Source organism: Phodopus roborovskii, unplaced genomic scaffold (assembly GCF_943737965.1).
Source record: "Phodopus roborovskii unplaced genomic scaffold, PHOROB, whole genome shotgun sequence".
Lineage (NCBI taxonomy): Eukaryota > Metazoa > Chordata > Mammalia > Rodentia > Cricetidae > Phodopus > Phodopus roborovskii.
The window spans coordinates 2105819-2119522 of NW_026125554.1; the positions used below are offsets into that span (position 1 = coordinate 2105819).

The following is a 13704-nucleotide window of genomic DNA, read 5'->3' on the forward strand; positions in this document are numbered from 1 at the left end:
TCAAACTCACAGAGATCCGCCCGCCTCTGCCTCCGGAATGCTGGGATTAAAGGTGTGGGCCACCAACACCTGGCTTTATTTGTTTGTTTTTCCTTGGGGACAGGGTTTCTCTGTAATGTAACCACCGTGCCTATTCTGGAACTGGATCTGTAGACCGAACTCACAGAGATCCGCCTGCCTCTGCCTCCTGATTACTGGGATTAAAGGCGTGCACCATAACACCTGGGTTAGGTCACCCTTCTTGCTCTGTTCCTGTCTGCCAGTCTGTGGAGGTAAACTGAGGCTAGGATAAGGGGAAACATGATCCTGGACTGTAGCTTGGATTTTAGTTGAAGCATAAGCAGGCCTGGGCTTTTCCATACATCCTTCTAAGATCCATGCTCTGCACTTGGGCCATTTGTTGGATGTCTCTGAACCTTCACAATTAAGGTTCCTCTCTCTGAATAAATTATTTATTTTTATTTATGCACATTGATGTTTTGCCTGCATGTGTGTCTGTGTGAGGGTATCAGAGCCCCTGGAACTGGAGTTACAGACAGTTGTTAGCTGCTATAGGTGTAAGGATGCAGGCATTATACACTGGCCTGCCCCTGTCACCTGGCAGAATGCACTCAGGTCAGCCCAGGGTTCCATGAGTACCAGTCTGCAGGCAGGTGTAAAGGACCCTTTAAAAGTCAGACCCCTGCCCACTTACACTCTCTTTTGCTCTCTCCTGCTTTCAGTTGGCCACAAGCTACCCCCTTCTTCTCTCCCCCCCTTCTGTTCCCATTGCCTCTATGTCTCTTCCCTTCTCCCTCACTCCCCTTTCTAAATAAACTCATTTAAGCTCTATCTGCCTGGTATATTATTCCCTTTGCCTCATCGCCTCAGTCACCCTCACCTGCTATGGAACCTGCTATGCTCTCCCATGTGGTCCTTTATCTTGGGACACTCATTCAGGACCTCCTCCCCTTCTCCACCTTTTATTCTTATAACTGTAAAAAAGGACAACAATGGGGGTGCTGGGAATTGAACCTGTGTCCTCTGGAAGAGCAGTAAATGCTCTAACTATTGAGACATCTCTCCAGCCCCAAAGAAACTTTCTTCCTTTTGATTTTTCTTTTCTTTTTGTTTTTCAGGGCAGGGTATCTCTGTGAAATAGTCTCCTGGTTGCCCTGGAACTCACTCTGTAGACCAGGCTGTCCTTAAACTCACAGAGATCCTCCTGCCTCTGCCTTTCAAGGGCCGGGATTTAAGGCATGCACTACCCCCTCCCCTTGTGTGTACAGAGTTTCTCTATATTTGGAGCCTGTCCTCGCACTCGCTTTGTAGACCTCTATCTCACAGAGATCTGCCTCCCTCTACCTCCCGAGTGCTGGGATTAAAGATGTGGGCCACCAATGCCTGGCTGACAATAGTAGCTTTAACACTGAGAAAGGGGAATAAGCCATTTTTGGCAGCCCAGGGCTGCTGTCATCTCAGGAGGATATGATACTGTCTGAGCTAAAGAATTACTTCAAGACTAGTCCAGAAAATGTAACAAGACTCTGTCAAAAAATAAAATGCTTGGTTGTGATGGTGAATACCTCTAATCCCAATGTTGTACCCAAATTCTGAGCCCCCAAATCACCAAGAGACCCATTCTGATGCAAAAGCAAAGAGTCTTTTATTGTTTAACGAGTTAACTGTATTCACTTGGTTCCTTCATCATCCAACACAGAGGGTAGGTGAGAAGGACCCAGAGGGGCCAAGGGGTGGGGGATTTATTTGGGGTAGAGCAAGGGGCATGTCTGGGGTCTACAACAGTCTGAGGACTGGTGCACTTCTGGGCTTGGACAACTTGTCCTGTGTTGATTGGCCAGCTGCAACAGTAGGTTGCTATGGCCTTAGGCCCTCCCATGGTGGTCGCTGTGCTTTGCGGACCACTGTTTTCATAAATCACATCCCCAGAGTCTGCCAGCTAACTTCTGATTGGTTCCTTGTCATATGGAGTGTATCTGGCTTCCTGGTGACTAGGAGGCTGGGCAAAGGAGGGAACTCACTGAGCATGTGTTGCTGAGTCAGGTGTCTTTGTCTTGCTGGGTCTTTTCTGCATCCTGTCATGCTGCCCAAGCAGGGGGCTGGGTGAGGGGCAGGTCCCTTCACCAACATAGGATGTTCAAAGCCAAACTGGGCTACATGAGAAAAAAAAAGCAGGGTGGGGGGATCATAGAATCCGGCTCAGTTGTGGGTCAGAGAGTAGAGTGCTTGCCTAGCATGCAAAAAACATTACCACACCAGATAAATCATGCCTGGCACCACAACTCCACAATCCCACTACCTGGGAGGTGGAGACAGAAAGGTCAGGAGTTCAAGGTCAACCCCCATACGTGTAAATATGAGGCCAGCCAGAGCTACATGGGACTCTGTGAGTGAATGAATGAATAGGGATGTGGTACTATTTATACTTCTTTTGTGTCTGTATGGCCACACACACACACACACACACAAGAAAAATTAAAAAAGAAAAAGAATAAACAAAATAGGATATTTGCGAGTGTTTTGCACACTCCAACACTCCAACACTGGGGAGGCTGAACAGACAAGATCTATGTAAGATAGAGACCAGCTTGGTATAAATATAGTGAATTCTAGGACAGTCATGGATATACATATACTGTTATATGTAGACACTCATGTGAAAGAGAAACAAGACCAAATAAAACAAAACAGAAATCAAGTAATCAAAGAATAAGAAAGTAAACAACAAGCCAGGCGGTGGGGTGGCACAAGACTTTTATCCCAACAGTAGGGAGGCAGAGGCAGGCCAATCTCTGAGTTTGGGGCCAGCCTGGGCTACAGAGCAAGTTCCAGGACAGCCAGGGCTCTACAGAGAAACTCAATCTCGAAAAAAAAAAAAAAAAAAAAAAAAAAATAGAATCAAAGACGAAACTTGGATATGAAAAGAGCCAATCAGAGGAGGATTTCTGAGCCGGACGATGTTGGTGGTACACGCGGGAGGCAGAAGCTGAAAGATCTGTGAGTTTGAGGCCAGCCTGGTCTACAAAGCTACACAGAGAAACCCTGACTCTTGACTCTTTAAAAAAAAAAAAAAAAAAAAAAAAAAAAAAAAAAAGATTTCTGCACATGCTCTCTTGCCGCCGCACTACACACTTCCTCCTGGGAGTTGTAGTTCTACTTCGGCGCCACTTGCAGGGCCGACTTTTCCCGGCAGTCACAGAACTACAACTCCCGGCTGGCGGCGTGCGCGCGTGCGCAGCGCGGGCAGCGGAGGCATGTCGGCGCTACGCTGGACCCGAGGTGCTGCGGGCTTTGGCAGGGCGTTGAGCTCCTCTGGGCGCCGCTGCCAGACCTCGGAGGAAGGTAAAGCAGTGTCGGACCCAAGGCTGTGATTTTTTTGCCTCCTCGCGGTCCGGTCACCTTCAATTTTTGCCCTTTGACCTGTGGAGGAGTGCCTGGGAACCCACTTAGCTCGGACACTAGTTGGCACCCCCTCTCCAGGGGAATCTGCAGGACACTTTGACTTTTGACTCTTGCTTGCTTTTGTACTCGAACCCATTGTTGGGGACTTACGAATTCTGACTTTGACCTTTATGGCTACTTGTAGTTATGAGTCTTTCTTGCGGGATCCTGCACCACTACTCCCATAGGCCTGCGCTGCCCTTGAGCATACATTTTCCTGGGTCTTGATTTATTTGGGTTGCGGTGGGGTTATCTTTTGAGACATGGTTCTTCCATGTGGCTCATGCTGGATGTTGGATTTTAACTACTGCTTCAGCCTCTTGAGTATACCTGTACCACATCCCTGACTGTCCTTGTCTTTTGATGCCATTTCTTTCTGAGCATGAGGTAAGTTTGAGACAGGCCCTAACACTTGCATAGGCTGACCTGGAACTCACGATGTTGCTCAGGCTGGACTCCCAACTGGAGACCCTGCTACCTTGGCGTCCAGAGTGCTTGGGTGATAAATGTGTGTACCAAGCTGTCCACTTGAGGTAGCGGTTTCTGTAGCCTCACCCTTTGTGTCTCCCAGGGACCCTCAGTGGCCTCTGCAGCTCAAGAAAGCGCTCTGCTGCAAGTCCCCGCGAGCAAGATGTCCAGAAGGAGTGGGGCCATGCTGAGCTTCTGGAAGGTGAGCTGGCATCCCAAGCCTGTCCATACCCTGTGCAGGGCTCACACCCTCGGCTCCTTACAGTGAAGGCCTTGAGGGAATGGGCTTCTCACTGTACCTGATACACCAAGACAGTATGTCAGATGTGGTCCAGAGGCCACCGAGCAGGCAGTGTTGCCTGAACGTCCTGTTGGGTCCTCTTGTGTGCTGGTCTGGTCTGGGAGCGGTTGTCATTTCATTCCCTGGATCCCAGATTCCCACCTGGGACTCTCACTTCCAGGAAGATGTGAACAAATACCCAAGGAACATTTGTTGGTAAGGTCTTCTGCTGAGGTACACTCTCCAGTTTGAGTCCTGTACAGACCAGGTCGAGTTGGAACCCAACTTTTTTGTTTGTTTTTCTACACAGGGTTTCTCTGTGTAGCCTTGACTGTCCTGGAACGCTCTCTGTAGACCAGGCTGGCCTCAACTTAGATCCGCCTGCCTCTGCCTCCTGAGAGCTGGAATTAAGGGTGTGTGCCGCCACTCCTGACACATCAAATACCCCTGCCTTGGTCCTGTGCACCCTCTTGTCTCTTGCATTCTTGCTGGGGCCAGTCAGTGCCCCCACTTCCCACCTGTTCCCTTTTCAGGAGGCCTCACATGGATGTGCCGTGTGTCTCACCCACAGCTCTATCGTCTCCCATCTACCCCTACTACTCCCGACTTCTTTCTTTTTGTTCAGACCTGAGTTGGGCCCCTGTCTCACTTGGACCATGAACCAGGGACTGGAGTTCTGGGGGATGGCAGACAATCAGCTGGTCCTAGGGACACCTGCATTATGGGCCTGTGAATGAGCCTACTCTGTTTCTGTGCTCAGTGCTAACCATGGCTATTTTTGTATGCTGTGTTCCTGACCAGGCTTTGGCCTTTTTGTGCACTAGATTGGTCACCTCTGAAAGCTATATGGCAGGGGCCCTCTGTATAGTGCAATTAATTGCCTTTAGCAGAAATGTGAGCATTTGATCAACTCTGCACTGAGCCAGGGATGTTTGCTATGTCACTACTTAGGTGTATCAGTATGTGCCTGATTCAGAAACGGCAGGTTACTATATGTTGGCCAGTACCAGCATGTGCTAAGGCCCTGAGGTAGGAGCCCTTAAGGCTGGGGGCGGGGTGAAGGGGGGAGAGAGGTAGGCTGTGCTGAGCAGGAGGCTTGGCAGGCAGAGCCAAAGGTATGATGCTCACCAGGAGAAAGTTTGGGGTGACACTGGGGTCTAGGCTCAGCATCCAGAGGTGCAGGAGTGGGTCCCCAGTCCTTCTCTGCTCTCTGCAGTGCTGGAGGCTCGGGTACAGCAGCTGCGGGCGGAGAGCACATCTGAGGTGATGGTGAGGAAGGTGCAGGTGGACCGGCCCCCAGAGGGCCACAGTAGACACTGGGCACAAAAGCTGGAGGTGGAGAGACAATTGAAGCAGAAACGCCAGGAGCTTCTTGACTCACAGCAGAAGGAGTCCCTCACGTTGCAGACAGAGCCCCGGCTCTGGAGCAAGAAGCTGGCTGGCTGCCTGCAGCAAAGGAGGAAGAAGGCACCCAAGAGCTCGGAGGAGGAGGAGGAGCAGCTGACCCAGGCCCTGAAGGCCGCCCTGCCAAAGCTCAGTCCCTGCACCCTGGCTAAGATGAAGGCCACAGCTGTGGAGCCCAACATCTTGCTCCTCCAGCAAAAGTTTATGGATTTCTTTGAGTGTTGTATCTGCACCGACAACGTGCCGCTTGCCCACCATGTGCTAATCATTCAGCACAACAAGTGTGATAAGCAGCAGCTGCTCACCCTGGACATGTATAACACGGTGATGCTCGGCTGGGCCCGCAAGGTAAGTCCCTGCTCAAGTTCCTTAGGCTTTTCAGATAGAAAACATTCTTCCCATAAAAAACAAGAAAAAAAAAAAAAAAAAAAAAAAGTCCCCCAAAACAGAAGAGCTGGATGGTGGTGGTGGCACACACCTTTAATCCAATCCAGGCACTCAGGAAGCAGAGGCAGGTGGATCTCTGAGTTCAAGGTCTACAGAATAAAAACCCTGCTCCCCTCCCCCACTAAAAATAAAGAGACTGAGAAGACCTGGGTGAGCCTTCTAAGCAGGGGCTGTCCCTGCTGTCCTAGAGACCCCTGAACCTTGGGGGACACATCTGGTGCTTCCAGGTGGGGAGCTTGTTCTTTTTCATAAATTACTTAGGTGGAAACTTGAGTGCTCTGAGAGGTGTGCTTGCTTCTTCCTCAGGGCAGCAGAATGTCAGTCTAAGAGTTCAAAACCAGCCTGAGAAGTACAGTAAGGTCCTTTTCTTTCATTTCCTTTCCTTTTTCTTCCTCCCTCTCCCCTTCCCTCCCTCTCTCCTGTCTCTCTCTCCCTCTCTTCAGGGTTTCTCTGTATAGCCCTGTCTGTCCTGGAATTCGCTCTGTAGACCAGTCTGGCTTCAAACTCACAGAGATCCTTTTGCCTCTGCCCCCCCCCCCCCAGTGCTGGAATTAAAGGCCTGCGCCATTATAGCTGGCCCTATTTTTGTTTTGTTTTGTTTGTTTTTTGAGACAGGGTTTCTCTGTAGCTTTGGAGCCTGTCCTGGAACTAGCTTTGTAGACCAGGCTGGCTTCGAACTCATGATCCTCCTGCCTCTGCCTCCTTCAACAAATCCTACCGGTATGTGCCCCTATTTTTTTTTTTTTTAATGACTTTATTTTTATGTGCATTGGTGTTTTGCCTGTGTGTATGTCTGTGTGAGGGTTCAGAAGCCCTGGAACTGGAGTACAGGCAGGTGTGAGCTGCTGTGTGAGTGTTGGGAATTAAACCTGGGTCCTCTGGAAGAGCAACTGCTCTTAAATGCTGAGCCATCTCCAGCTCTGAAAGAACCTATTTCAAAGAGAGAAAAACAAAATGAAAATGAGAAAAGAAACATAAAACAGATGGGAGGCAGAGGCTCTGGGTTCAAGGCCAGCCTGATCTACATAGTTCCAGACCAGCCAGCAAACAAACGAACAACAATAAGCCAGTCATAAAACAAACTCAGGAGCTCAGTGGTAGAGCACATAGCTACATGAGGTCCTAGGTTCAGTCCCCAGTAATGCAGTATCCCTCAGAAGGATACCCTGTGGCCCACCTACTGCCAGATCCCCTCCCAAATCACTGATACAGTGGGGGGGCATCATCCAGGTTCTGTTCTTGGTCCTCATTGCCACCCTCCCCCCATATCCCCAGGGCTCCTTCAAGGAGCTAGTGTATGTGTTCTTCATGCTGAAGGATGCTGGTCTCTCCCCAAACCTGTGGTCCTATGCAGCCGCACTCCAGTGCATGGGACGCAGGGACCAGGATGTCCACATCATTCAGAGGTGGGTCAGGAATGTGCTGGGGTGGCCCTGTCCCCTTGGAGGAAGCCAATCCCTGGAGTGCTGAGCCTCTACCACCCACCCCACCCCACATTGCCTCAGGTGTCTGAAGCAGATGATAGAAGAAGGCTTCCAGCCTCAGCAGCTCTTCACCGACTTGGTTCTGGCAGGGGAGGAGCGGGCCGCACTACTGAGAGCAGTGGTCAAGGCTAAGCCTACCTTCAGTTTGCCCCCACAGGCCCCAAACCCGGTCAACACATCTACACTCCTCAAGGAGGTCTATGACAAGGTGAGTCACAGGCATGAAGCTGCTGTGACAGCCCCATTGTTTTCCTCGAGTCAGGCACAGACTAAGTTGGTACCTTCACAGGTGGGCACTCAGAGCTGCTCCCTCTGGAGTCTCCTGTCCTGAACATTTCCTGCCGTGGAGCCTCATACTTTGTGGCCTACTGTGCCTGTCCACTGACAACAATGTCCTCAAGGTTCCCTACATGCTGTGGAATATGTTGGAACCTTTTCCTATTTATGGCTCAGTAGTATTTCAGTGTGTCATAGAGCATCCTGTGTGTCCTTGGACACTGGGCTGTTCCTCCTAGCTGTCAGCACTCAGGTGTCTGTGTTCCAGCTGTTGAGTACACATGTCAGGTGTGTCTGTGTTCCAGCTATTGAGTCCACAGTCTTCCAGCTGTTAAGTACATGTGTTTTCAGTTCCTAATCCTTCAGCGATTTCGGTTTTTTTTTTTTTTTTTTTAAAGTATTTGTCACCATGCTGAACATTTGACAGCCGTCTTTTTATTTATTTATTATTTATTTTAGATTTTATTTATTTATTTATTATGTATATAGTGTTCTGTCTGAATGTATCCCTGCATGCCAGAAGAGGGCACCAGATATCATTACAGATGGTTGTGAGCCACCATGTGGTTGCTGGGATTTGAACTCAGGACCTCTGGAAGAACGGCCAGTGCTCTTAACCTCTGAGCCTTCTCTGCAGCCCAGTCCTTCAGGTTTTTAGTTTGAGTGTGTACGTGTTTGGCAGAGGCAGTGAGAGGGCTTCTTGCTTGAGCAGGGTGATATGTCTCCCCATGCCCCTGACTCACTGCCTGCCTGTGCCCAGCAGAAGGGTCCCAAGTCCTACCCGAAGTTGCACCTGCCCCTGGAGACCCTGCAGGACCTCTTCCACCAGCAGCTTAATGTGGAGCTGAGTGCCAACGTCTGTGTCCAGTCAGTGGAGAAGGCCCCAGTAATGACCAAGGAGGTCATTGAGGCGGTAAGGGCCTCACCCTGGGGCCATCACACCTGTCCTAGCTAATAGGGCCTGGGAGGTCTTGGCAGGGGAGCTCCAAGCTCAGGGTTGTGACAGCTACTCTCCCACAGCGGAAGACCCTGAAGACACTGCAAGGGCAGTGGGAAGTGGAGCTTCTGCAAGTGTTGCAGCGGACCAAGGCCACCATGGCCTACCAGGCGCGGGAAGGCCAGCCCACACTCTACCCCTTCCTCTGCCTGCTCAGTGAAGGGGAGTTCGTGAGCATGCTGATGCAGGTGGGCTGGGTCTGGGGGCTCCCGGACACAGGGCACAGGGCTGTGTTCAGGCAGCCATAGCTCAGGCTTATCGCACCCAGGTTCTGCGGTTGCTGCCGGCACAGGGTGAGCCTCTCCTCCACCTGGCCCATGACTTAGGCCTTCGGGTCATAAATCGACATTTGGTGAAGCAGAAGCAGGTCACCAAACACGTGCAGAAACTGGGGCAGCATTACTCACAATACCTCCAGCTCCTGGCTTCCGACACACAGGTGAAGAGGGGGCAGACTTCTGCTGACCTGGGTGCCCCCCTTGGAGACACCCCTTCAGTGGGATTTAACCCACTCACTATATACTTTGCCCACATCCCTCCCCCACCACACTCCCCAGGCACCTTCTCCCCAACTGTGTCAGTCCTTGTGGGCTTCAGTTCCCCCATCTAGTTAATGTGGGCAGCCCCAGGGCTCTCCTGACCAGCTTTCCCTACAGGTGGAGGTGCCCTGCCTTCCTCGGGAGTACTGGGAATCACTGGGCCCACTGGAGACCCCGCTGCAGCAGCCCTGGTCCCTGGCAGTGCTGCTACATCTGGGCAAGCAGCTGGCTGAGATGATGGTGCAGGCAGTGCGGATGCCACGCAACCTGGCCGTCCCACAGGGTTCATGCCGCCTCATCCCAGTGCTCTACCATGTGTATTCCTTCCGAAGCTACCGCCAGGTGAGTGGGACTCCACCGGCCAGGGCCTCTAATGAGGACATGTGAGAGAGGTGCCTGAGGAGCTCTGTGCCATTCTGTGGAGCTCTGACAAGTCTAGGCAGCACTACTCTGCCATCCATGTCAGTGCCGGTGTGTGTGTGTGTGTGTGTGTGTGTGTGTGTGTGTGTGTGTGTGTGTGTGCGCGCGCGCGCAAGAGAGAGAGGCTGGGAGTTGTTACATTAGTCCTGAGGTTCTGAGCTCTCTTCTCCCTGTGTGGAGTGTGCAGACACAGGCAGACAGTGCCTGTGATTAGCCCCTTGTCCATGCCCCTTGTATCTGCTACCTCCTCCAGATCGGCATCCTTAAGCCTCACCCAGCCTTCTCGCAGCTGCTAGAGACAGCAGCGGAGCCCACACTGACCTTTGAGACCACAGAAGTGCCTATGTTGTGCCCACCGTTGCCCTGGATGTCACCACACACTGGGGCCTACCTGTTGAACTCCACCAAAATGATGCGTGCCACAGAGGGCACCACGCAGCACCAGCATCTCCTGGAGAGCTGTGCTCCCGCCCAACTGCACGGTGCCCTGGACACGCTCACTCAGCTGGGGAACTGCGCCTGGCGTGTCAACGGGCGACTGCTGGACTTGGTGCTACAGATCTTCAGGGACAAGGGTTGTAAGCGCCTGGGCGTTCCTCCTCCACGCTCAGAGGCGCCACTGCCGGCTCAGCAGCACCTGCCACCTGGAGCCACCCCTTTGCACAAGGCAGAACTTCGGAAGGAGTTGGCACGCTGCCTCAAAGCTGCTCGGGAGATGCACAGCCTGCGCAGCGAAGCCTTGTATCGCCTGTCGCTGGCACAGCACCTACGGAACCGTGTCTTTTGGCTGCCACACAACATGGACTTCCGCGGCCGCACCTACCCCTGCCCGCCATACTTCAACCATCTGGGCAGTGACCTAGCACGTGCTCTGTTGGAGTTTGCTGAGGGCCGGCCACTGGGGCCACGTGGCCTCGACTGGCTCAAGATCCACCTTGTCAACCTTACTGGCCTCAGGAAGCGTGACTCGCTGCGCATGCGCCTGGCTTTTGCGGATGAGGTCATGGAAGAGATCTTGGACTCTGCAGACAACCCCATGACGGTGGGGAATCTCATGCTCTTCTTCCTGGCTGCTCCCATTTCTGCTTCCCAGCCTGTGGTCCACTCTGGCTTGGGCTGCCTTCCTCAGATGTTCATAACCCCTGACCCCAGCTTTCCCCCCTCCCTGCTGCTCGCTGTGTCCCTTCAACATGCCCAGCAGTAGCTGCTGGTCCTCTCCATCCTCCCTACACACACATGCTGTCCCTATATCCCCATGTCACCTGAACTGTCCTGGTCAGCTTTTGTTGACTGAGCCTCATGGGTCCTACATTCCACAGGGCCGGAAGTGGTGGATGGAAGCTGATGAGCCCTGGCAGACCCTGGCCTGCTGCATGGAGGTGGCACAAGCAGTCCGGTCCCCAGATCCCACTGCCTATATCTCCCACCTGCCGGTTCATCAGGTGAGTGCATGAGTGGACTGCCCACGAGGGGGCTGGGCCCAAGACGCCCTAGGAACTGGCCCTTTCGATGGGGTCTGCGGCTTTGCTGTGTGAGGGAGATGGGTCCTGAGTCTCCTTACGACAAGGCACTACCTCTTTGCACCTGGAGGTGGAGTGGCATGTGTCATGTATCAGTTTGTATTTTATTGTGTTGTATTGGGTCGCTTGGGCTCAGCTCATGGATGCCTCTTGTGGTTAGGATGGCTCCTGCAATGGCTTGCAGCATTATGCCGCACTGGGCCGGGACAATGCCGGTGCTGCCTCAGTCAACCTAATGCCCTCGGACCTGCCCCAGGATGTGTACAGGGAGGTGGCAGCACAGGTGGGTGCCAGGGCCCCTGACCTGTCCCTACTCAGGGGTTGCTTTCTTGAAAATGCCTAGTGGGGAGGTGATATGACAGGGCTTCCCTGCCCCCATCCAGGTGGAGGAGCTCCGCCAGCAGGACGCCAAGGAGGGGCTACAGGTGGCCCAGGTGCTGAAGGGCTTCATCACTCGCAAGGTGGTGAAGCAGACCGTAATGACTGTGGTGTATGGGGTCACCCGTTACGGTGGTCGCCTGCAGATAGAGAAGCGTCTGCGTGAACTCAGCGACTTCCCCCAGGTGTGCAGCCTGCTGGGTCCCCATCTGAGTGTGCTCCCTTCAGCACAGGGACCCTGAGGCTGGTCCTTCTGAATAGTGCTAGTCCTATAAAGCCTAGGTTCTGGCTCTGGAGCAAAGAGAAGGGCAACCTGTTAGCCCTGCCCACTTGCCATTCTTACCCACTGCCCCATCCCCACAGGAGTTTGTCTGGGAAGCCTCACACTACCTCGTGCGCCTGGTCTTCAAAAGCTTACAGGAGATGTTCTCCAGCACCCGGGCCATCCAGGTGCGTTCCCACCTCCTCTCTCCCATGGGGGGTAACCCTCTACCCCGTGGCTTGTTCATCTAACCAGTGTACTCTCACACCCACAGCACTGGCTGACGGAGAGTGCCAACCTCATCTCTCACACGGGCTGGCCTGTGGAGTGGGTCACACCCCTGGGTATCCCCATCATACAGCCCTATCACCGTGAAGCCAAGGTCCAGGTACTTGGAAAGGCCCTTCCCTTTCCCTCTTCTCCCCTCCTCCACACCCAGAGTTGGACTCACCCACCCCCAACCCGGCCTGCAGGTGAAAGGTGGCATCCAGAGTCTTACCTTTACCAGCTCGATGGACATTAGCCAGTGAGTGCCACACCGCAGGGAGGGGAGGGGCAGGAAGGGAGCGGGCTAGGAGGGCATCAGACCTAGAACTTGTGGGTCCACAGGAAGCCCAACACTCTGAAGCAGAAGAATGGCTTCCCGCCCAACTTCATCCACTCCCTGGACTCCTCCCACATGATGCTGACTGCCCTGCACTGCTACAGGTAGACTCCGTGGTGCATGGAGTGCCTAGGCTGCATAGGCACTCAGTCTGTGAGGTTTAGCTGCCTGGGGCATGCCAGCTTTGTGTTTGCTTTCTGGGGACATGATGACATGTGGTAGGACAGTGATGGTGAGGTTGAGTGTCGTGGGTGAGCACTGTCCGCGGAGGGCAGGACAAGATGGAAGTGAAGTGCTCCTGTGAAGGTTCAGGGACCCTAATAGTCTCCACATCATGTGCCCAGGTAGCCCCCAGCAGGTCCTTGGCACAGACCTGCCACTGGACTGAGCTGCAATTCAGTCAGGGGCTTCAATTTACTACGCTGAGACACAAAGGATGTTTGAGGGTGTTTGAGGTATCTTAATAAGTGTCTACTGCTTAGAACATTGGGGAGCCTAGGTGTGCTGGGGACCCAGCATAGCATAAGTGCTAGGCCAGTAGCTAGTAGCACCCGCCTCACTTGCGATCTCCCTGGCTAGGAAGGGCCTGACCTTCGTCTCTGTGCATGACTGCTTCTGGACACATGCCGCTGACATCCCGGTGATGAATGAGGTATTTCCAGTCCCCACCCCTAGTGACCCCACAGGTAGAAGATGGTGCTTTGATCCCAGGAGTCTGTACCATAGCTGACTCAGTTGCCACCCCTCAGGTGTGTCGTGAGCAGTTTGTGCGCCTACATAGCCAGCCCATCCTAGAAGACCTGGCTAAGTTCCTGGAGAAGCGCTTCTGCTCCATCTCCAGGTGAGCTGCCTGCCCCTGCTCTTGCAGCCTGGTCCTTGCCTGTTGCTTGCTCCTGCACTCATGTCTACTCCACCCTGTTTGCACCTCCAGTTCCCTGAAGCCCTCAGAACTTGCTCTGACCAACAAACTGCAGAAGACACTACAGTCCTTGCCAAAGACTGGTAAGGGTTTTAAAGGGGACTTGTACACTGGCCCTTGACCAAGCCTTATCTTCATGTTCTTTTTGGCTCCACAGGTACCTTCGATCTGAGGCAGGTGATGAAATCCACCTACTTCTTCAGTTGACCCATCCCGAGCTGTCCCTAGACCTGTGCATAATGTAAATACATTAAAGTCAATGTCC

The 13704-nt window shown here is 52.9% G+C and overlaps 1 protein-coding gene across 1 annotated transcript; it reads left to right on the plus strand.

Annotated features, from left to right (window-relative positions):
- Positions 1–3205: 3205 nt before the first annotated feature.
- On the plus strand, positions 3206–13695 carry Polrmt (RNA polymerase mitochondrial). The gene is made up of 21 exons (XM_051177457.1): positions 3206–3342; positions 4013–4111; positions 5406–5941; positions 7316–7446; positions 7546–7732; positions 8564–8713; positions 8821–8985; positions 9066–9236; positions 9454–9678; positions 10010–10798; positions 11076–11198; positions 11437–11559; positions 11660–11839; positions 12018–12104; positions 12191–12304; positions 12390–12442; positions 12526–12624; positions 13100–13172; positions 13270–13355; positions 13446–13522; positions 13597–13695. Exons 1-21 carry the CDS (start codon positions 3255–3257, stop codon positions 13644–13646), a joined length of 3606 nt encoding a protein of 1201 aa, XP_051033414.1. The 5' UTR covers positions 3206–3254; the 3' UTR covers positions 13647–13695.
- Positions 13696–13704: the final 9 nt, after the last annotated feature.